Source organism: Rhea americana, unplaced genomic scaffold (assembly GCF_003343005.1).
Source record: "Rhea americana isolate MKP2758 unplaced genomic scaffold, rheAme1 scaffold_112, whole genome shotgun sequence".
In the NCBI taxonomy this organism is placed as follows: domain Eukaryota; kingdom Metazoa; phylum Chordata; class Aves; order Rheiformes; family Rheidae; genus Rhea; species Rhea americana.
In genome coordinates this window covers 1,246,518-1,270,855 of record NW_028185173.1, presented here as the reverse complement: position 1 = coordinate 1,270,855, position 24,338 = coordinate 1,246,518, and the positions used below count along the sequence as shown (strand labels likewise).

At 40.4% G+C, this 24,338-nt stretch overlaps 1 protein-coding gene across 1 annotated transcript in view; it reads right to left on the bottom strand.

Annotated features, from left to right (window-relative positions):
- Positions 1–17,173: 17,173 nt before the first annotated feature.
- CRPPA (CDP-L-ribitol pyrophosphorylase A) overlaps positions 17,174–24,338 on the bottom strand; it is a 112,419-nt gene continuing 105,254 nt past the window's right edge. Inside the window, exons 9-10 of the mRNA XM_085316349.1 lie at positions 20,357–20,441; positions 17,174–19,506 (exon numbers count right to left, since the gene is read on the bottom strand). Of these exons, the coding sequence (XP_085172475.1) occupies positions 19,478–19,506; positions 20,357–20,441 (114 nt within the window). The 3' untranslated portion in view covers positions 17,174–19,477. The remainder of the gene's footprint in view (positions 19,507–20,356; positions 20,442–24,338) is intronic.

Below are 24,338 nucleotides of genomic sequence, written 5' to 3'. Positions count from 1 at the left end.
TATGTTTTTTTTTCCAGTGGAAGCTTTCCAGTGCTCAGTTCCTGAGAGGTAGGGCCCCAAGACAGTCTGGTCAAAATAGTTAGAATCATATCTTTGTAAGGAGAAGTCTGTGAAAATGAACAAAGAAGCCACATTAGTATAACGTGAATAATCCTCCCTGACCTCCAAAGAGAAAAATAATAAAGGATTTATTACACTTTTTTTTCCTCCCTAAGAAAGAGTAATAAGAAAAATCCTCCTTACAACAACAATAACCACTGTTTCAGAATCAGAGCTTTTGTGTCACTGTTTTTCAGTAGTTACGCTACATTTCTCCCAGTACACTGCTGGGATTTTTTATTTTTTATTTTGCTAYGCATGCTCGCACATCTGCTCCACATGTGTGATCGGCAACTGGATTTTCTGAGCTGAATGTCCTGTTAAATGGACAGAGTGGGCAGATCATTCCTTGGAGAGCAGGGAATCTGCCTCTGGTGGATTGCCGCCAAATGCAACGGTATAATAAAGAAAAGAAAGCTGCTCATTCGGATTGCTCTGAAATGAACTGTGTCCCCTCCTAAAATACCATCTGGTTAGGGTCCCTGGAGGCACAGTCCAACACACCTAGGTCTGGCAGCCTGCGTGTCTGATGGCTGCAAATGTCTCTGCGTTGGTYGGCTGGGGGAAGGCAAGATCATCGGGAATTAGAAGAGGTGAAACAACCGTGCGCTCCTTCCCTTTCACCCTGCCAGGATCGCGGTGGTGATTGCGCTTTTGTTGCTGAAGCCGGCGGCTAACCTTTAGACCAACTATCTTTGACTTTACGTATTGTCTAAAGGCTTTGTTTTCAGCTGGTATGGACTGGCAGCGGTCTGGGCCGACTGCCACCCTTCAGCTTCGGCCCTGAGAGCATTMATCAGGAGTTTTGTAGTAAATACTAAATGGAGGTTGAAGGGAGCCTTACGGTATGTGTGCAAAGAAATCCAGCTTCCAAAAGTCAAATCACACCAGGGACTGATAACAGATGTAAAAAGTAAGAGGAGAAATTAGCAGATGCTTCACAGTTTTGGCTATTATCACCAATGAAAACCAACTCATGTGGTCACATTAAAGAGTCTGCTGCAGATGAATCTGGCTCTTTCCCGATGCTGGCAAAACTAAGATAGCAACTGCACAACACTGCATCTATCCTGAAAATAAGTGGATTTTCAGAAGTGCTATCAGTGCTGATCCAGGTTGTTCTCAACACGGAGGGAAAAGTGAGCAGTTAGTTCTGTGATCAGACAAACAAATACTGTCGCACTGGTTTAATCAAYGTCTGTAATTTATGTCCTGTAAAGCAGAAAATACGACAGTTCAGTTCTCAATAAACACAATATATCATTTTAATTGTCTTTGTCTGCATCTATCGTAGTGAGCTAAGCGGGCCTGGGAACATTCCTGGGCAGGGATTAGGACCATCTATACCATTGAACTGCCAGGAAAGCCTCATGCATATGCTCAGCTGCTGCCAGGTAACCCCCCAAGCCACTCCTGGGCCCAGTTCAGGGGCATTTCAAACTCGTTCCCAAAAGGTAGCTTGCAAGCAGCCACCCAGCCTGGGAGGTTAAGAGCATTTTCCGGAGCTGAGCTGGCCCTCTGGGCCCATTGGCCTCCTTGCCCAGGAGTGTTCCTGAGATGCTCTGCTTGCCTGTCTATGGCAGAGGCTTTTTCTGCCCGGGGAGACTATCATCTGCATAAACAAGCCCAAGTTATAAATTTCCAGAGCTATTTTCAGGGCTTCTTCCTGAAGCCTCCTCTTGACAGCACTTTTTTTGTTCCTGCCATTCCTCTGGATGCAGGTGGGTGCCTGAGCCCCTGCAGTAGCATCACAGAGAAGGTGGAGCTCACTGCCTCCGGCTAACACAACTGCTCTGCCCCTTCAAAAGCACCTCAAAAATGTTTCATTTTGTTTTTCTTTTTTTTTTTTCCAGAGGTGTTTTTAAATAGCTACTATTGTTCATATTGTTCATGTTTATCCATCTGCATTGGGGGTCAAGATGATTTTTAACTAATTTGAAACCGTTAATTTGACTATTGTTTACGACCCAGTGGAGAACTGCCCAAAAGACAGAWTTCTGCCTTTGTAGGACTTTTCAAGAATTTAGATTCAGCTCAAATACAAATGAATTATTACTTTTCAAGTTTCTCAGAAATTCAAGGAAATTGCCTTTGGAGCAATGACATAACGTGTATCTTAAAGACTGTCCTTTGGCTCCTGTAGCTGTTACTTTAACAACTATGAAATTGAGAAAACATCAGTTTCTCTAGCAGCTGCGCTGGCTCACCCTGCCGCAGTCTGGAGGCAGCCCTGCCAGGCAGCGTGCCCCAGGCCAGGTATTCCAGGAAAGATCCCTTGTTTCGCTGGCATTTTCTGGGCTTCCAAGCATGAAATGACAACCTGGCAGGAAGCACTGTGTCGTCCAAAATGGTCCCAGGGAGGGCTCTCTCCAAGGCCTGTACCAGCTCCAAGGGTGCTGGGTGCAAAGAGCGGGGGCTAACGCGGGGCCTCAGAGTGCTCCCAGGCAGCCAGCTGCGAGCCCTGATGCCCAAACCTGCAAAGCCAGAGGCAGCGTGTTCCTCGGGAGATCTCCAGACCATGGCCTGGCAACCCTGGCTCTCCAGCACTCGAGTGCTGGAAAGTGTGAGAAATCCAAGAGGGTTTGTCTACCGCATATTGGAATCAATGAAATAGCTTTTTTTTGCAACTGACAATTTTTAATAGACCATTGCATTAGATAATTCACAGTGTTAGTGGAATGATCATCCCATCCAGTAGAAAAAGAAAGCAGCGAAAGGAGCTATTTATTAATGAATTACTCTGATAAATTAATTATTAAATTAAAAAAGCTATATAAAAAAGCTATATGAAAGAACTTAGGAAATGCTGATGCCGATTCTGTTCTAAGCCCATTTAGGATAGACATCAAGTCTATCCTAAAATATTTCTTTTCAGAGAAATTTGTCTTTCATCCATTCTTTAAATTGCTGAGACCAGGTAAAAACTAATGATGAGATTAAGACAATTAGGYGACGAATTAGATGACTCTCAGAACACCTCACTTGAACTGAACCCTTCTGAAGCTCAGCTAAGTTCATTTAACATTTTTTTTTGCATTTTCTGTTTTTCTTCCTACTTTTCTGCGTCCCAGCCACGCTCAGCGCTCTCCCTAGTTCCCACTAGCTCATACCCAGCAGGAGTGCAGCTCCCACGCTAGCCATCGTGGCACGGTGTGCAGCGGCACGGTGCCTGCTGCGGCCGGGCCGGGCAGACCCGCTCGGGCTGCCTGCACTAGCAGCAGGCTGCGGCATCTCTGCCAGCCAGGCACGGAGCAGAGGATGGGAGGGAAAGGGCTTTAAACATATTTGAGAGTTTGCAAGAGAAATATGGTGTTCGTTTGGGCAGAAAGGATTCCTTCTTTGAATCGTGCCTTGTTGGCTGAGTGAGGCGCATTGATTTGTGTCCACATGACTTTACGTTTTATTATTGTAACAGAAAGGAACTGAAAACTAGTCATTGCCTGTACAAAAAGACTTAATTTGAGGCCAGTCATCTCACCCATCTTGGAAAGTGATTTGTTGCCCTTTGACAAACTTAAGAGTCTTTCTGTTGACTTAGGTGGGTTTTTGGAACGGGGCCCTTACACAGGTGCCTTAGAAAACCCCTACCCAATCAAATAAAGCTTTGTGAAACTGAACAATTCTATACTTTGTATTTCTACTATGATTAGAAATTGGGAATTTTATTACTAATGCCATACTTAGCTACTTTACAGGGTCACATAAAGAAAGAAACAGGGATATGAAGGAAGAGACGGTGTGGGGCTTAGAGTCCTTCGTGATAAATAGGCTATTTTAGCAAACACGGTGGTATGAAAACTGAGCCCTTCAGAGCTACGTGGTAAGCCATGGAGGCTCTCTGACTCTGCCTGGCATATAGTCATAGTCTAGGTCTCGCAGAGCTTTACAAAAGGGCTCACTAACACCATACAGTGCTGTACCACACCACAAAACCCCTTGCTTCCCAAAGGTTATGATATCGTTACAGCATGGTTAGTACCGAGCTGGGGAAAAATGTTTGCTGAGTTTGTTCAATGATGTTGTCAGTACAGTTATATTATTATATATATTCACACTGCATACATATTTGTATTATATATGTAATATAATATACATAATTATATATGAAATACATGTAATTATATATAAAAGTTATATTAATGTATATAATAATATTATGAACACTTATATACTGTATGTATTTTTACATATATACCCTTTTCTAATGAAGATTTGGCTCTAAATTTGAACACTTCTCCAATGCTAACTGTACCTTCTATCCGTAACTTCACTTGACAAGCTGAATGGAGTGGTGTAAATACGAAAGCAGACTAGAAGTTCGGGGTATGTTATCTAGGGCCCTTTCCATGAGGATGTGGTAAGCTGCATGAGGTGGAAGAGGACTGTACAAGAAACAGAAGAAAAGAAATGTCGCTGGTATTATAGAGTAGGGAAGGAGAAAACTAAGGGTACAGATTTCATTCTAGGAAACAGAAGAACCAGTTTCCAGAGGAGGTTTCTAGTCAATGAGATTTRCAATTCAAAGATTAGAAAAATGTAGTCAGCGATAGGAAAGAGTCCTAACATGACAAAAGCAGGCCTGAAGCTCATGAAAATGTGGGAAAATGAATTTGCATTCGACAGCAGTGTGCCTGTGAGTTGAGGAGGAACTCTACAGCTGGTGCAGCAGAAGGGAATCCAGCCAGCAGAACATGCAGCTGAGGCTGAAATATGATTTGGAAATGGCAGCAGCTAACCAGGAGCAGCAAAGACTCTTATCGTCCTGAGATGTACATGATGAGTAGGTACTGCAATAGACGCATCCTTCTCTTTCTCCTTGACACATATCCCTGAAGCTGCTATTAGTTTTTCACCCTAAATTGTGTACAGATCTCTAAAGTACATAAATCTTGTACGGCAAGTCAATTAAATCAATCCGTAGGCCTTTATGTTAAAATTTTTGCTCCTCTTGTATTAATCTGCTTTAAGATTAGCATACCTTGTATATACCTTAGCATACCTTCAATCCTGTTTTGTTTCAGAAGACCAGGATGCAATGGTTTTACTAGCTGCTGCTGAGCTACATAGGTTCCAGGTCTCCATCCCTCAGCAGAAAGCTTATAAAGTATCTTGGCCTGTTTGTCAGAACTTCTGCTCTGGTTATCCTGTTGGACCTAAGTAACTGGCCAATATTCAARGGTTTTAGACTGCTCCAAGGAGAAGAAGAAATTGATGCAGCTATCAATACTTCTTTCAAACACTCACATTGCCGTGTACATTTACAGTGAGTGGATTGATCATCTTTTCCTGAGAGGAGACAAACCACAGTCACTCACCGCATCAGTGTCCTTCAAAGTGACCTCCCCATGAGGACTTTCTCTAGGCTTTTCATTGCTGTGCAAACAGCTGTTTGTTCAAGTGCATTTTGGTTTCTACTTGTTTTCCTTCTACATCATGCAAAGGAACATGTTGCAGATGGACCTCCAGAAGCAGAAACTGGGCTAACGGAAGAGTCAGAAGTAACACAGTCATGTTAGACCTGTGTTGCAAATGAGATTTGCAGTGGACATGCCTTATTAGTGCAAGCACAGTACAGGATGCAAGCAGCTGAGTTGTCTGGGGGATATCATTTAGTATCTCCACAAGGCAATACCTTGTATAGCACAGGGAGTTCACTTTGGGTTACTATTAGCCTAGGGATATAAGCTTCACTAGGCTGTCAGTGCTTGAAAGTACTGGAAGAAGTCATAACTTCAGCAGTTGTTTTCTCTTCCTATGAATAGTAAGTAAGTTCAAAGAGACAGACACACTGTGCACTGTCCACCAGTTAAATCTGCAGTTACTTTCTGACCGTTAACATAGGCACTATGATAAAATCCATGGTGGGAATATCTGGKATCTAAAGCTAGTCATGGGGTTTTAAACCAAATTTGGCACCTAACCAAATCCTTAAACCAGTTGGACTGTCATAGTTCACGGTAGAAAATAGCCAATGATCCTKGGCTGGTGATGTTACTTGGATGGGCCTCTGAGAGTTGGCTCTTATGAGCAAGTTATTGTAAGGAAAGGTAGATTTAGCCATCAGATGCAGTAGCAATGCTTGAATGTGTGCCTTTGTCCTGCAGGAGAGGCGTGAYTATGTTATCTCACTGTCAAGGCTGTGGTAAATGGAGGCTAAGAAATGATGTCTCCCTGCAAAATAGGGACAGCTTTCCCTACCTGGATTATTGTCATCTTTAATGAATGTTTATAAAAGGCCTTCATATGCAGTATTACACTTGAGCCACTGGCAAYTATATGTTTTATTATGCACTTGTTTAAGCCAATACTAACACTAACTAGTGGAAAACTTCAGTCTGTATGTCTCAGAAATGTCATAGTAATTGGAAAGAGTTTAGTGTCTGGGTAAAATGTGTGAAATCTGGGGAAAAAAAAAAAAAGAAAAAAAAAAAAGAAAGCCAAAAAGCCTGCCTGAAGAATATGATGTGCTCTCACAAATGCACAAATGAATGGAGAAATAGAATCTTTTTTATTTATCAGCACTTACATTTAATCTAATATAAGGAAGAATACAACAAGCTTATACAGCTGGAAGATTTTCTACACATGCACCTTGCCTGGAGAACAGGCWGCACTTAAACTGGATACGTGGACTCTTCCTCAAAGGATCCAATAGCTAAAGGACATCCAAATGTGTTTCACTAAGCAGTCATTAGGCAAATTTAATATCCATCAAAGTCAAGACACTTTGGTAGGAGTTATGATTCTTCTGTGAACTGGAATGAGGCACTTACTTACTATCCATACTGCTAGTACTACTGCTTAAACCAAGAGACCAGTGGATGTAACAGTGCAGAAGAATGAAGAAGTCAGTGATAACTGTGGACAAYACCAGCTGGCTGGGGTGTACCTCAATGGTTTAAAAACAGGACCTAAAATTTAATGTGTGTGCAGGAGCAAAACTGAACTTGCCTTTGTTCACGTGTCCACACATTCAGTATCTGCCAGACACAGTAAATCACGGGGAGGTGCTACAGCRCCCTCACTCTGGCTGGCCCTGGCCATCTGGAAGCTGGTAGCTGTCCCCCCAGACTATCCACCAGCTGCAGCTCCCCGGCTGTTATTCGCAATGCTGCTGTGCACCCCCAGGGAAAAAGATCAAAAGTCCCTGCAATCTTAAAAAGGGAAGAGAAGCAAGAATGACAAGATAAGTCCTTCAGATTAAACAAATACGTATTGACAATCCTTGCCAGCTCTCTCTAGCCATTAATATATGATTGCATGACTTTACTTTTATGATAATTTATTATCATAAATTTCATTAAAAAAAATCCAGTCTAAGGTTGTCTGAACAATATGCTTGTTTTTCCACACTGTGAGCTCCATACAGTGACCGATGAGTTTAGGCTCCACTGACACCCAGGGGTGCTACTACATACAGTGGGTAGCAATTTTRGGCTCACATTCCTCAGCAGGAATTCCACGTCCTGAATTGCTGTACATACCAAGAGGCTTTTTTTTTTTCTTTCCTTGCTACATATTTGCTTTACAATATCATTCATAAACCGTATTTCATTAGTCAAACCCATTAACTAAACTTTATCGTATACAGCATACACATCATATATAATACAGTTAAGTTGATAAGCAGCTCAACAAATGAAAACGTGTGCTTTACAAATGGAAGAACCAGATAAAAGGAACTTGCTACAAAGCATCTGCTGGAGTGCCCAGAAGTCTGTTAGCGGCCGGACTTCTGCTCCCGAGCAGCCAGCCCTGCCAGCCCTCCACGCTTCATTTACAGTCTTATACTCCCTCTGCAGGGCAAGCGCCAGAAATCAGGCCAGCCTGCACAGAGCAGCCCTGCAGCCTTCCTCTTTCACTCTCCCTCCCCTGCTTTTCTTTTTTTCTCGATGTACCTACTGCCTCTAACCTGCAGTTACCTCCTATTCGTGGAAGTATGTGGTTTAATCCCACAAAAGACATTGGCTAAGTAGTAAGTACAACTCTAYGTTTATCCCTTGCTATTAAGAACAACCTTATTCCCTCAGTCATATACATTCTTTCCCCTTTGTCCGTGTTTTAGTTTCACTCCATGTCTCTTCCCAGATCTCAGTGCTGCTCAGGATCCTGTTTTGTGCTTCCTTCCCGTCTGCATTCCCGGCAGTGGAGCCCCCACCTCCTCCCCAGCCACACTTCTCCCTCGTGCCGCCTCACTACAGCTCCACGGTGAGGGTTGAGGGGCATTTAGGATTTTCATCCCTCAGTAAATTCTGACATTATTTGAATCTTTCCACCATAAATCAAGGCCAAAAAATGACACTGGAAATTTTTTTGGAATGGACTTTGAGAAAAAAAAGGAAAGTTTGGAACATCTGTTATAGTATTTTTGATCAAAGCAAAGCATACTTCCAAACCTAAACGCTTTGTTTTCACTCACGCAGCTGGTTTCAAATGCYTTGTCTCGAATAGGTATTAAATTGCATTTTCCTATAACAGTGTACTGCCTTGTGGAAGGACTAGTTGAGCATTAAGGCCACATCTTTCCCTATGGGGCTGTTTGACTGTCTGCAATGTCTTTCTCAAAGAATGCAGAGTTGTGCGAGTTTGCTCCTTCGCTTGACTAAAACGGGAAACCTGCGCTCACTGCATCGCGGAGGATGCAGCCCGTCGAGGAGCCTGGCCGGAGGGCAGCGCTGGGCGGGAGGACTGCCCCACGCTGCCCTGCGGTCCTGCAGGGCATAGCACCGAGCGAAGGATGCGGGGCATCTGCCGGCTCTTTCCGCCCAGCAGCTCCTGCACGAGGACGCAGCGGTCGGCTGGCTGGATCTGGGCCCACGAGGTTACACACGTGCTGACCGAGATTGTCGCGCTCTGGCATGGACAGGTGGAGGAAAGCAAGTGATGAAACAGGCGTTTTAAGCATCATTTGCTGAATTCCAAAGTTAATATTGTCGCYGAAATGATGGTGTATTTCTTCTCTCTTCTCTTTTCTCCTTTGCTTCACTCTCCTGTGGCTTACATCAAAAGAGCACCAAGATCTGCTCTGAACAACACATATTCAGCATAATCCAACTCAATATCCCTGACTACCTCATGATGTGATCCTTTGATCTGTTCTTCTTTMACACACCCTGTCGAAGCCACGCAATTATCAGGAAATTTTAGCATAACACAAGCTGGAAGTCCAGTTTCCTCTATTAAATGCTTTCAAAAAACACAATTCCTAATAGCATAGTCATCATTAGGAGTGCTAATCCCTAGGTCTATCCAAGAGTGACTGCAGTCCAATTCATGTCTCTAATGCTGAACACAGAGGTGGGCACTCATAAAGTTATTGCATAAAATCAAAGGAGCCAAATGCAAAACATGGCTGGAGAGTTTTAATATATTAATAAATGCTGCAGTCTAAGGTCCTTATATTTCAAATACAGGAGTAATATCACTTATTACCTCTAAAGCCACTGAAAAATTACAGGCAAAAAAATGCAGGCAAAAAGATTACCGTGGTTCAACTGATTAGTCGATGATTCCCTGATACACAGAATTGTTATGTACACTAAGATATCCTCTTAATAGTAATGAATTTTACAAGCATCTTAAGCTTTTATTGTTTTCCATTTAGAAAAGGCTTCATAAATATGAATACCATCACTATAAAAATACTGCTGTAAAGCAGCTGCTACTCATATTCTGCGTAGAGATGTTCCTTAACCTGCTGAAGCGCGCCGGTCCCACAGTGGCACTAGCGCCCAGCTCTCCTGACTCCCAGCGCTGTGCTTTAAACCCACGGCCATATCCACCTCGTGATAGAAATGCTGCGCTTTGCTCCTCTGTGGGGAGAAACCAAACCGGCGTGACACGGTGGGGGACGGCGGGGTCTCCCAGGTGCAGCACCGGCCTCTCCATCCGGCAGCCTCACGTCTCTGAGCGGCCACTGGGTCCTGGGGCGTCTCCGTCCTCCTCGCCGGGCCTGGTCTCAGTCTCGCCCCTCGTTTGGGTTATCGGGCAGTAGAGTCCCCGGGGACAGCGGCACTCTTTCTGAAGTGCCTGGTGCATTAGTGTCCCCATGGGGATCAGAAATCCAAAGTAATGCATTCAGTCTACAGTGGTGTATTAGTCATATTATTCCCATAATATATATATATACACATGCATGTAGGGAACCTGAGGCCAGAGGGAAGAAATAGCCTGCTCTAGTCCATACTGAAGTCCTTGCCAAAATCAATAACCAAAAGACAGTCTTTAAAATCTCAAAAAACATCACTGGTAGGAAAAAAACCCACATCTTTGGTTTTTAAATAGCAGCTCATTCTCTCAGTAYTGATGACTCATTTTGTTTCCTTTAATTATTATATCATTCTTAGGCTCTTAATCAGAGTATGCTTTCTTTCCCCCCCCCTTTTTTTTTTAATCTCCCTACAATCTTCTTTTCCTAGAGTACTTCAGGATGAGTTTTTTTGTGGCACTGTAGAAATAAAGGAAAAATGTATTTGTCAGGCTACCTTCCAATATAACTTTTATTTTCATGCATACGAAGCATCTGTGTGGAAAATAAATCTCACRTAGTTCTAATGTGGTGTATGTTAAAATGCTTTGCCAGAGAAGGACCTGTAAGAATGGAATTTACAATCCTTATTTTCATCTGAGTGACCATTTCTTTTTTCATCTAGTGAAATTTTTATATACTCTCATATATTTGTCTTTGAGTGCAAGCAGAAGGGACACAATTCACTACATGCAACTTTACTTGTCCAGAAGTTGGATATTTATTTTAAAMTAGTTGAATATACTCAAGGTACAGTCAATTGAAATTTGATGTTGAAATCACACCTTTTCCCACCTGTTTATTTAGAGATTTTGGGTAGAATGAATCACTTCTTCATGTATTTATATGCATAAARGTGATCAGCACTCACTGATCAACACTTTGAAAAGGATGCAAAAAAGAGAATAATTACTTGTAATTTTGAAACTCATAAACTCTTGATAGTTCCAAAGCTGTTCATACAGTTATCTATATATAACTTGCACCTGACAGCAAATATGCAAGAAAATCCAAACTTGCCTACAGATGGTTGCCTGTATGTAGTGAAACCTCACCTGCACCAGCGAAGGTTTCATGCAGGAATGCTCCTCTGTTTACTTCTGCGCTCTCAGCTGTTCCTATCAGTGGTACCCACTGCGAAAGCACAGCTCAGGATCATCTCCTGCACGGCACTGCTTGTTGCTTATGAGTCTCAGTAATGAAAGCCACAACTTATCCTAGAGGCAACCAAAAGTTTTTCCAGCAGTATTTRCTGCTCTACTGGTTTTCATTAACCCTAGGCGGCACATTTCACAACACGGAAAGACAAAATTCGACTGCACAGACACAAAGCAGTGTTTTAACTGTAGAGGGCATGAAAGAGCTACTGAACAGAGAGGTGGGTTACATATAAAGTCTTAATATTTGCAGTACAGTTTTCTGCAATATTTGATTTCTTCTACACTGAGTATTTAACAGATTGTGTTTTAGACCTGAAAGATCCTCTAAGGATCCATCTAATTCAATTCTTACTTTCTTGGGAGAAAAATACTAAATACTACATACTAAAGAACATGACTCACTGGATTCATTCTAAAGGCAACTTTTTGACAGTCATAGGATACAGCTCATTTTATTGTGCTCGCTGCATCTCAGGGATGTCAATTCTTACCGAGATTTTATTTCCCATTTTACTTCCCTTTCAAAGGTGCTTTTATTTTAACTTATGTCCAAGGCTAATTTAGCACAAGCAAACCTTTTTTCCAATTAATGCCAACTAGAAAATCCTTAGTTCCTGCCAGCCATTCACTATTGCTCACTAAAGTCACTGACCATATCCATCATGGTGCGATACAGCTATTTTCTAAAACATTTCTGATTCTTATAAGGCCTTAATCAAATTTGGCTTCAGATACCAAAATAAAAAAAAAAAAATAAAAAAAAAAAAAAAAAAAAGAGAAAAAAAAAAAAAAAAAAAAAAAAAAAAAAAAAAAAAAAAAAAAAAAAAAAAAAAAAAAAAAAAAAAAAAAGAGAGAGAGAGAGAGAGAGAGAAAGAAACCATTGAAATTTTTATTTCAATACAAGTTTTCATTTAAGAAAAAACAGCTGAATTTCAGAATTTCAACATAGAATTGGCCAGCACTTGCCCACTTGGGCTGTGTTTTAGGGTTTTCCGGAAGCCTAAAACAAATAATACTCAAAGTATGTCCCCACTCCACAAGCGACCATGAACGCAGCCCGAAGCAGCTGCAGGTTGGCAGGAGYAGTCCCAGCAGATAACAGACACTTTGCCTGTCTCTACCCATGCGATCTGTTTGATTAGCTGGTTTCCATTAACTGGAATATACTGAGCATAGTTTCCAGTCTCTTCTACACTAGTTGCATTTTACTGGCTTCGTGGAGGCTGCGGCTGAGGTGGGGTTRATGGCAGCAGAGCCCTGCTCAGGCCCCAGGTTATCACTGCTGGGAATCAGCAAAGCCTGGGAGCAAAACACAGGATCTTCCTCGGCCACCGTTGGAGTTAGTCTTTTAGTAAACTTTAGGAAGATTTGGGGCAAAAATGTTTGGGCACACCGCCAGGGGGTGCATTGCTGCCGCTCTAATTCCTGTACGCACTGAGTAACCATGCCCCGGCACTGCAAAGCCTTAAATAAATCTTGTTTCCTGCTGTTTCTGTGGAGCTGCCTACACAATGTGCACCGTGGAAAGCAGGATTAAATACGGAAGTCAGTTACTTTAAAGAAAAAAACAACAAAAGAAAAAAGATAGCAATACCCCTTTTAGTGTTGTGTACTTAAGGCATTTTGCAGTTTTTCTTCAAATATCCATCGTAAGAGTACATCTTTGACCTGGTGCTAGCAGCCACTCCCACAGCAGGTTAGAAACATTTGGTTTCCTTCCTTCCTCTCCCTCTCCTGACCTCCTCTTTTGGAATGTAGCTCACCGCCGAGCTTTTTCAGAGGGATCGTTTTCACGCAGGCTTGCATGTCGCAACACAGAGCCGTGGGTCCTTCCGCTGCCTGCAAAGCCTGCACAGGACAGCCAAAGAGCGGAGCCACATGACGGGCCCGAACCGCATCCTTGCTTTACACACACGCATGCACACTGGTCTGCAGAAGGGGCATAACAGCTTATTTTCACTTTACCCTGGACATCGGCAGGAACCTGAGATGGCAAAGTTCAAAATCTAGTCCCTCAAAGGCACAGTTCAGTGGCAGTTGAAGCTGATGTACATCTGTAAGGCCACAGCTCTACATGCCCTCCACTCTGTCCCTTTGCAACAGGACAGCACCGTCGAAGTTACCTCCTCCCCCTAAAGCCACCCCATCTGGGCAACTCAGCTGAAAATGAATCACTTCTTCCAGCCACTCAACAGTTTTTCAGTTTCTTTAACTAACTTGCTTCACAGCAGCATGAGCCTCAACGCTAATGCACAGAGGAGAGCGACAAAACACCACCCAGAAGATGCCAAGACCCCTCCTTTTTCTAGCCTTGCATTCCAGCTTAAACCAAGCATAAAACCATCCCCTTAGGCTTGCTCTGCTGTCACTGGAACTGGAGGAACCTCAAAGAGAGAGTTTAAACACTGAATTGCCTTTTAGAAGTACCCCATTACCCCATTTATTTGGGCCTGTGGGTGCTTAGTTTGGAGTCACAACTAAGCTCCAAAATATAGTTGGGATTAATCAAGACCATAAGGTTCCACCAAACACTGAAGCAACTGAGCACAGTATAAATGCACATGTAAAACTGCTGCACAACAAATGCATATATATGTGTGTGTGTGTGTGTATGCATGCATAAAACAACAGAACCAGCACGCTTACGTGTGAAGTTGACCGAAGATGGCCRGAGGGAGGAGATGCCACACATACTTGGGAGTGCTGTGAGGCACTCTCCGTCCCATTGACTTCAATAGGTTTTGAATCAGGCTGTGCTTTTGCTGTGAAAAGGAACYGCTCAACACTGCGTCGTGGGGTTCCTTGCTGTTCATTTCTGAGTAACTCCTGGCAAAGCCTCCGGTTTGTAAGTAAAACCACACTTCTTCCAACTGTCAGTCCTGCAAGCTATACCTGGATTCTGATTTTTTTTTCCTTCCTTTTTATTTTTCTTTTCCAGACTCTGACTGATCTGCAAATCTGGCTCTTTAGCCAGGTGCTGACTTCACAGACCCAAGTTGCTAACTCAGAGGGGGGGGGGTCTGACCTCGGAGAAGACTGTTTCTCCTTCGATGGGAGAACTCTGCTTGAAGCTTTACTCCGGTTAACAAGCAGCCCTGAGTGCCAGTCCCGGCAGCTGTCATGCAGGAGGTCCGTCCCTTCGGGCGGCTGCTGCTCATCTGCGTTCAGCTGGCAACGGAAGTGACATCTGTTCCCGGTCCCAGCTGTGAGGAGCACGGAGGTGCCAAAGCCCAACTGCCTTAGTTCTTGATCCAGGAGCGAGGAAGGGTTTCTGACGCCAGACCACGGCCTGGCTCTCAGAAGAAGGGAGGGGGTTGTCTCCTTCGACGATGGTGGGCCGGGAGGAATAGAAAGAGAGTGACAAATAGGGAGAGAAAGAGCAACTAACAGAGACAGAGCGGGAGAAGATGTGAGCAGAGACCGGCCGAAAGGGAAGGGAAGCAGGCGATTTGAAACGACAGGTCTAGTCTGAGACACGGAAAGGAAGAGGCAGAGTGATGAAAAAGAGAGAGATTCAGAGAGGTGATTATCTAAAAAGACTRCTGAACAGGGAAATGCCTTACAGAGCTGCAGTCTCGGGCAGTTCCTCTGCAGGTCACTGTTTGCAAGCCAAGTATATTCTATCTTAAAAGTACTTTAATGGCTGAGACTCTTTCCTGAGCACAGGCTCTGAAATTGTATTTCTCAGATCTCAAAACTAATTGAGTATTCCTGTAAAAATTAACCAAGTAAAATGTATATTAAGGCAAGTGCTTTAAAGGCCTGTCAGTCAAAGTCAGTATACCCTGGAAGGCACCGTGTCCATGACTGTTTCTTTCCCTTGGTGTCTGTTGGAAACATGAGACAAACTTAATTGAGATGAACAACGTGGCTGTGGAATGGGCCGAGGGAGACAGACGTTGTAAAAGCTTACAAGACTAAAGTTGAAAGAGGAGGCATTGTGGGCACAAAGATTTGGTCTCATTTTGCTACTTTGCATAGGTATCTTACTGTAGGCACCCAAAGCCGGGCATTACTCATCTAACCGGCTGCAATTACAAATTATTTGACACCAGGTGCAAAAGATTGGACTGATAAATGAGTTGGGCAGGAATAATGAAAGCAGAGTCCATTTTTTTCTTAGCTTCTCAGACTTCATCTCTTTGAGATTGGCTTTAAATAATGTATTTATAGTTGAACATCTGATATCACAACAAATATTAACATCTTAACATTGCGCAGCAGGTTTTCCCAATGGGAGCCCTTAAAAGATATTCTTTTTACAAGTCTCAGCATCTCTCCTAGTTTCACTGAGAATTTTGGTTTTAATAAGTGACCTTTGAAACAAACAAGAGGAAATTCCTTTGAATAGCATTCTTTCACTACCTACACAAAGATAAAAATCTACCATCTATACACTGCATCTGAATTCATCTAATATACCAAATACTTTTTTTTCAGTTAGATGGGATTAAGATTAGTGCATCTATCCTAAAGAATAGAGATAACAATCATAAAAAATTTAAAAATATAAAGACAAGCCACTACTGTGAAGAGCTAAATTATTCCCATAACATGTCCCTTCTGTGTTGTTTAACTGGCCCAACTGTAAGAACAGTCATACTGCACCAGATCAAAGGTAGCTTTAGCCCCTAATTCTAGCTCCTGCCAGAACACTTTTAACATGAACCTATTTCTGAATCCCCAAACCTTTCTTAACAGGGAAAGCAGGGATGGAAATGGAGAACAAGGATTATGTTGTCTCTGCCTGCAACTATACAAACATGCACTGTCTGAGCACCTTAGCAGAATCTTAGTAAGATGGAATAACATTTTGCACATCAAAGTTATGGCTGAAAAGTAAGAAAAGGAAGAAAGGAGAAATGATCTCATAAATGCTTTCATAAATGCTTCTGTATATCTGTAAATAAATGTGCTAAAAAAAAAGAAAAAAAAAAAAGAAGAAGAAGAAGAAAAGAACAAAGAGCAGTGACCAGAAGCAGACGTCCAAGACAACAGAGCAAAAAACCTATGATCCTCTGTGGTGTACTTCCTAGCTTTCAGTGACGTACATACAGCCAGGGAAAGGTGGCATACCATCGGAAAGCACTAAGTCAGCCACCGAAATTCTTAAGTGGCCTTGGAAGCTSCTGTTTGGATGGCACCTCAAACAGCATTGTGGAAATGGTAAGACTCTGATGTCGCACAGAAATACAAAGCTGAACACGCCAAAACCTTTCAGGTGTCCAAACAAACTGGGTCATTCTGCAGCCCATCTTAGCAAGACGAGCTGAAAGCTTCACTGTGATGCTGTAAAGTCAACTACAGTTTTGCTACCGATTACATTTGGGGTCACATTACAAATGGGGTCACATTTCCCTTCATACCTCTTTGCTGATGTTGTTTTAATTCCACTGTCTTCTGTTTTCATTCTTGCAGCTTTTTTAAGAGAACCGTCAAAATACCTCTTCCAAACTAGGTAGCCTAAGAATCTAAAGAAAAAAATTATAGCTAGAAACTCTTCTGCCAACTGAGCTAAAAGAAATGAAGCAACTTCATTTTCAGATATTGCATAAAGTTGGTTAAATGGAATACCCAAATCTAATTCACACAACTTTGCAGCTACCAAAACCAGTGCTAGGGCCAGATTCTGTATTCATTTCTTCTGATGAACACTTTACTCAAGGAATACTAATTAGAGTGCTTGAGGAGTAAGGTAAGCAAGGCTGGCAGAGTTGGAGCTTTTATTTACTCTTTGTTATCGCTGTCCAAATGTTCAAAGCAATATGGGTGGTGACTGATTCACTAGCTAAATTCAAAACAGCATGTGTGTACAAAAGGCTGCCAAGTTTCTCATGTATATAACTATTTGTGAGAAGCTATGCATAGACAAAAAACAACCAACCAGTTTCTTCATTTCATTTTATATCTTTATTCCCATTGTAACTCTTAACATTCACCCAAAAGACCATTTAAATTTGGGTTGGATACATAATAGCATTAATCCCAGTCCTTCTTTTCTTTTCTTTTTTTTTTTTTTTAACTGCATTTTTACTATTTTATGATCTGTATTAGTAGTTCTGTTGCTGTGTATTTGCTTCCCACATAGCAGATTTTTGGGTGTACACAGGTTATTTAAAAAGATTATTAAAACCAAAAAAGTCCACAATACAATGATAATACAATAGTACATGAATGAAGCTTATTATCTTCTATTTAAGTTTGGATTATTACTAAATATGTTTTGATACAACATTTTGCTGCATGAACATTTTCAATTGTATTAAAATTAATCTAAGATAATGAGGCAAGTAAAACAACACAACCAAGTAAAGGGTTCTGTTTATTAAGCAAATGACAAGCTGTGCACAACCCAATGCTAAGGTTGTAGTACAATGTATATATCAGAATAGATGGAAAACACAAAGGATTTTCTAATTTCACTTTATCATTACGTGAGAAAAACACCTCAGCAATAGTATTTTAAAGTGTAGAAGAAACATAAAATACAGTAATCAAATAAATATCTTTCATTATGTCTTTAGAAGCTTGTGAGACAAATTCCTTTATCAAACTCAATTTATTAATGTGAATAATAAAAGTGAATTCAGGAAATGTATTTGTGAGAATTGTCCTATTAAAATATGAATGCTAACAATAAATTCTTCGGTCCCTTATTCATTTGACTACTTTGCATATAGGCACGAATAAATATGAATAAAATATGCCTATTGTGTAGCCATACACAGAGCTAATACAAATGCTTATGTCGTACAATGTCAGCAAAGGACAAACTATTAACCAAAATAGAGAGGAGAGAGAAGCAAAGAAGGAAACAGAGGATGCATGAGAACTTTGTTAGTTGTATTGGCGTGATTTCTGTGTGGAACAAAATGTGTGCTTTGGATGCAGAACAGAGAGCCAACAACTCTTTGTTGTATCTATCTCGTAAAGAAGGAAGTTTGGAATCAACATCAACTTCTAAATGAGATTAGAAGACAGAGATAGTACCTCAGCAGAAGCTAATAAGCCATTCTTAAGCAGTTAAGGAGCACTTATTCCATCCTGGACCCCTTTCTACTGTTACTTTCAATGCTGCCTTCTGTGTTGATAGAGCAACTGCAGGATACTGATCTAGGCTTAAAATAGTCATAAAAAAAGGTGGGGGGGAGAGAGAGAGAAAGCAAGCAGAAGTGAAAGTCAGAGAGAGAGAAAAGGCAAGAAGGAGAGACAAAGACAGAAAAAGAGAGAGAAGAAGAAGAGAGAAGGAAGGAGAAAAAGCAAGAGAAAGAAAGAATGAAAAAAAAAAAAGAAAGAAAGAAAGGAAGAGGAGTGGGAAGCCGAGCAGCACAAAGCAAGAGAGAGAAACCAACCCTGGATCATCCTACTCCTCACTAAGTTTTGTCTGAGCATCAGAGGGAGAGGAACATGGTGGCAATAGGGCTGGAAGATGGGGAACTCTTTCAGTTTGTGTTGCCACAAAAGACCTTGTGTTACTGAACCACAACACTCAAGCTTTTCTCACTGTCCTCTTGAAGAGCTGAGCTGCAGGAAATAACTTTCCACAGCTTAATGTAAACTAGAAGCTTTACTTGAGATGGGTTTTTGAACACTTACCTAGCATGGAGAAGGATCCCCTCTGAATGACATTTAGATAGATATTCTATGCTTTGCTTTCTTTTATTATTATTTCTTTTTTCTGGCTGAGCTGGCTAAATTATATTCTACATCTAGGATCCAAGAGGATGTTGTCAGCAAATTCGCTAGTGTCACATCCTTGTGCCTAACTATCAGATACGAGAAATTGTACTCATGAGAGCAAGGCAGCAGTCAGGCAGCTGATAGGACCAGTTTCAGAGAGAAGCTTCTTGAGCTCACTCACTCTGTATAGACAGAACAGGACACTCATGGTGGGACTATTTCATTAAGTCCCTCCTCCCATCACTGCAGGTACTTAAGGCATTAACCTAGCCCCTTCACAAGCTGCAGAAGAGCATAATTTCCCAAGAATCTGATGCATAGGGAGAGACAGACTCTTTCAGGGACTGTCCTGCTTTCAGAAATCTTGCATTGCTTTTAGTGGCTGTAATAACTGGAAATATTCAACATAATAACTATTCACCATTTTAACCCTCCTGTCCCAATTTTCAACACTTTAATATCAATGTAGTGTACATCTGAACTTGCAACACTTGCTTTTCTTCCATACATGCTAACCAACAAGAGATGAAAACAGCACTCCTGTAGAACAAAACAACAACAGAATCTTCTTATTTCTCCATGACCTACAGGTTATGTTGGAAAATATTTTTTTGGTCTTTTCTCCCTAAGCACATGCACATACATGCATATACATACACACACACACGCACCAAGGATATGCATAATACTTTAGCTGAGGTATCAGAGCAAGTTCTGAACAGTCGTACCTGGATACTGGAAGGGCAGCACTAAGGAGCGCTCCACTCAGAGTGTACCTTATCCAGAAAACTGGGCTGCAGCATTTCAATATCTATAAGCACATCTCTTCCTTTTATGAAGGGGCCTGATCTACAAACACTTATTGCAATGCATGTTTACACTGATGTCAGAAAGGCTATTCTCTACAATAAACACTGCATTTACTAATAGGTATAGCAGCAATTTTAAAGTACTTTCATGTAAAGATCAAGAGTTGTGCTTTAATATTATTTTAACCTAAAGAAAATGTCATAATACATTTCTAGAGTATAGCACACATGCAGTGGTGTCAACAACAATTCTGCACAAAGACTGAATGCTTTGGTGTTCTCCATGTACTTTTTAAAATGATCAGGATCTCACAAATAAATGTTTCGGTACTATTTCTCAAAGTATGTATCCAGTGCATCTCAGAATGATTTATATTTCATTTTATACTTATATACATAACATCAGACTTGCATCTTAAGTATCAAAAATATGTTAAAAGATCTTAATAGTAAATGTCATAAATGCAGAGTTTTCATCAAAGGGTAAAATACGTTTCAGGACGTTTGGTAAATGCATGATGATAAAGAAACATTTCCAAAAGCTACAAATAATTTATGATCTTATGCTACCAATAACTGACCAATCAGCTCAGGATTTCTGTCCTTTATTAATGCCATGATAAGAGCAGCAGCAGAATTTACCACCTCCTGAAGCGGCAAATGGTCCTGAAAAAAAAATGGGGGGGAGGGAGGAGAACAATATGTTAATAAAGGTGGGAAAAGTATTTAAGATTCATTTTCAACTAGACAAAATTACCTTATGATTGTTGAAAAATATAAAAAACATGTTTATTTGCATTTATTAGAAGAAAATCCTTCCAAAACTTGGTTGTTTTAAGAAATATACTTTCATAGTAGTGTCAATATTCTGTTCCTCACAATGACAAAAGAGCAAACACAGAAAAATTCAAAGAAACGGTGTATATTTTAAATTGCAGGAATTGCAGGTCATCTATCCAGAGATGACCAAAACAAAAGCTTAATTCCGTAACTTCCTTTCTTAATTGATTTTTAAAATCTAAGAGATAGTCCAAATTCTGGGTAAATACTGGGAAAAAAAATATAGGATTTAATTAAGTAGCACTGATAGGACCCGTAACTTTAAGCACCTAAAAAAATCCCATCTGCATTCCACAAATTGTTTAACCTCACAAACTGAAAAGTATTTAAGCACTGGCATTTCAGTAGCTTAGGCTATTTTTTATATCAAATAGTTAAAAAGGTAATGTGATTTGATAGGCAAGTACCAGTGCAGGACAAAACATGGGAAAAATGGGACTTTGATTCTTTGCTTCTAACTTAGCATTCCAGATCAGATTTGAAGATGATCTTTGTCTGATTTCCAAGTTTTCTTAACTGTATTGGATATACATAATGGATATATGTTGGACTAATGGAGCTAGTAAGAATTTCATTTGCACATTGAGAAAATATCAATAAGTGTAGCCTGGCACAGACAGGAACAGGAGGGAACAATTTCTGTGAAAAGAAAGATCCAAAAAACTCTAAAAAGGATCTAGAAGACTTTCAAATAAATAAGATGTTCTACAAAGAGAGAACCAGAACGGCTGTCCATACCCACACTGGACAAAATCAGAAGTATTAGACTTAAGGGAAATTCAACTGGGATATAAATTAGAAGTTAAGAAAATCATTTTAACAATAAAAATTGGCATGCAGTGAAATAGGATAGATGAAGGAAACTCCGTCATTAACGTCTTTTGCTTGTTTTGCTTTGCTTTTTAAAGGATAGGTTAGACAAACATGTAAAACATGACAAAGGTATAGCATAGTCCTGCCTGGGGCAGGAAGATGGGGTAGTTTGATTGTAAATCTTTTCACCACCATTTTTCTAAGATGCTAAATCAAGGAAGTCCTTGCAGATGACATATTTAAGAAACCTGGATTAACAGAGAAAGAGAAAATGGTGTTAACAAACAGATGATGTCAAGCACTGCTTTTTAAGGAATAAGACTACCGCTGAAGGGACCTAGACAGCTAGTATGGAGGAAAGCTGGAGACAATAGCTGGAGTTGAAGGAAAAAATGATAAGGGAAAGGTGTCTCTGCAGTGTGTATCTGAAACACTCTCAGTTGTATAGCCTTATGTATTATAATGTTTTTATTAACTCTGTGCTTTATGTAGATGACAAGAAACATGCCAGAGATGGAACCGGGTAGAACTAGAAATAGCTAGTTTACATCTTATTCTTTTATCATTTCTGGAAAATAGATATTTGTATCTATGTAGAATTTTAGTCTAAAAATCACTGAATAAATAACCTGTTAAAATTTGTAACGCATCTCATAAATTCATTTTATATATTTTAATATGCAGTAAAATTATTTACTTGTGGTCTAAAGACTGTCTTAGAGTAACAATGTTCATCACAGCTGTGCCTACCATTTACTGAGGGAAAGATCCTATACTTCGCACTCTGGTTATGCAAGAAAGGAGAACTCAGTTAAGTGAGGAGTGTAAAACTACACTTGCAGGTTCTGCTTCTCCACTACCTTTTATCATGGACTCATGGTGCAAAGAAAAAGTCAAAATCTACAACCCAAATTTGGTAGGGGTTTCACTCCCTCATTCCCCGTAGGTACAAAGAGAGTGAAAAACACGTGCATATAATAACCCTTCAGGCAGCAAACACTGAAATAATTTTCAAGATCTAGCAGCACCCTTCTTGACATTGAGCAGTGCCAACCTCTCTGCTCCACTCACCACTTTTGCTTAGTTTGTCATTAGAAGGGCTTCACAGTTACAGACAGCATGTTTTCCACCTGGGCTTCCAGCCATATCTGAAGTTGGCTGGAGGTGTATATTTTTTTTCACCATTTCACAAAAAAAGAAAAAAAAATACACCTGGCCAGGAATGCTGTTAATGTTTCTCCCAATAAATCTTTCTACATCCTCTGTTGGTTACTGGATTCAGCACACATTCCTTTGTAGTAATAAATTATTTAAGTTTTTGAACATAAAAGAAAGTAAAAGAAAGAAATGTAGTTTTCAAAGGGGAGATTGAAAGTGACACCATAATATTCCTGTAGATTGGAAAAATCTTTTCCTAAAACTAACACTAAGGCTTTACTGCTAATATTCATGCACTGAAGGAAAGACATACAAAAAACCGGGGACGGTATTTGTAATCCATATAATGTGGCACAGAAATGCATACAGAAACCTGCATGCAGAAGTGGTCTATAAACCACACTGAAACGGACTGAGAAATTGCAATTTATTCAAAAGAGGAGAAAAACAAAAAGTAAGTAGCACAAATGAAAATGCATTTAAAACTTTAAATTACTTCATTGATAATAATCTGATTAGTATTACTATTTAGGAAATCAATTGGTTTTTGTCTTTTTTAAAAATCTGTCTATACCATGGCAGGAACGATGAACTGTCACACAGGATTGGTGCCTGAAAGTTTGTTTGTGGCCAGAACTGTATTTCATAAGTAAATATACATTACCCGACTTAAGATAAAAAATTGAATAGAAAATGTGTTCTTAACTCTACACAGTTACATTGCAAGTATAGGTTAAACCATATAGTGAAGCATATATAGAAGCTTGCAATAGGACCTTCCTTTTAAGTATTTATCAAAGGAGGGTGCTAGCTTTTAGATTCATATTGTTACTCCTTCTTGGTAATGCTGATCTCAAGGTCAGTGTTCAATATCCGKGCCTACTAGCTAGTCTCTCAGGGAAGAAAAAAATCAATGATACAAAGGTTAAGGATATGCTGAATGTAACTTGCTTTATTCTTACAGCCACGGTGTTACTGGAAAGAGGCAGTAAATCATATGAAGAACAGGACTCTTCCAGGAATTTCAAAATCACTGTATAGTATCTTTCTGAGAATCGAAATCTGTTCTTAAGCTAGGAATCATTACCCTATTAATGATCTGTCTGTCACAGCATAAGCATAATAATTTAAATTTTGTTGATCATTTTTAGTCCTTATTATCAGCAAAAAGACAGCAGAAAAAGAAATTTTAACAAAAAAAAAAAAAAGAGAGAGAGAGAGAACACATTTTTCAAAGTGTAGGCATAACATTGACTTATCCAACACCATTGTTATATCTGAAGTATTCTTTCTCCTCTTCTGAATCCTGCTAACAAATTGTTTCATTTTTAGGCCATTACTGTGCATCAAGGAGACATTTTCAGTGCATCATAAAAAACCTTAGCTATTTCTTAAGCAGTTATAGGTGATTTGCAACCCAGTAGTTTTTAAGCAGAACATAAACAAGAATTTAAATGACAGAATTAAAGAACAATTTAGGGAAGTAAAAGAATCTCATAGATCTTTCTTAATTCGAAGTTAAACAAATAAGTAAATACTTCAAGTCCCCCGGCTATACCCTTAAAACACCCGTATTTCTGACACTGCAATGTTATTTCTGGCAACAGTGCTGATTACAGCTGATAGTGCCTACAGGGAGGCTTCAATAAGGATGCCAGGACAAATTACCACACCTAACCCCATTGCGCATACAGGCCTCCAATCCTCTTTCATATTCAATGCCACAGTATTAAATCTTTCAAAACGCTCATT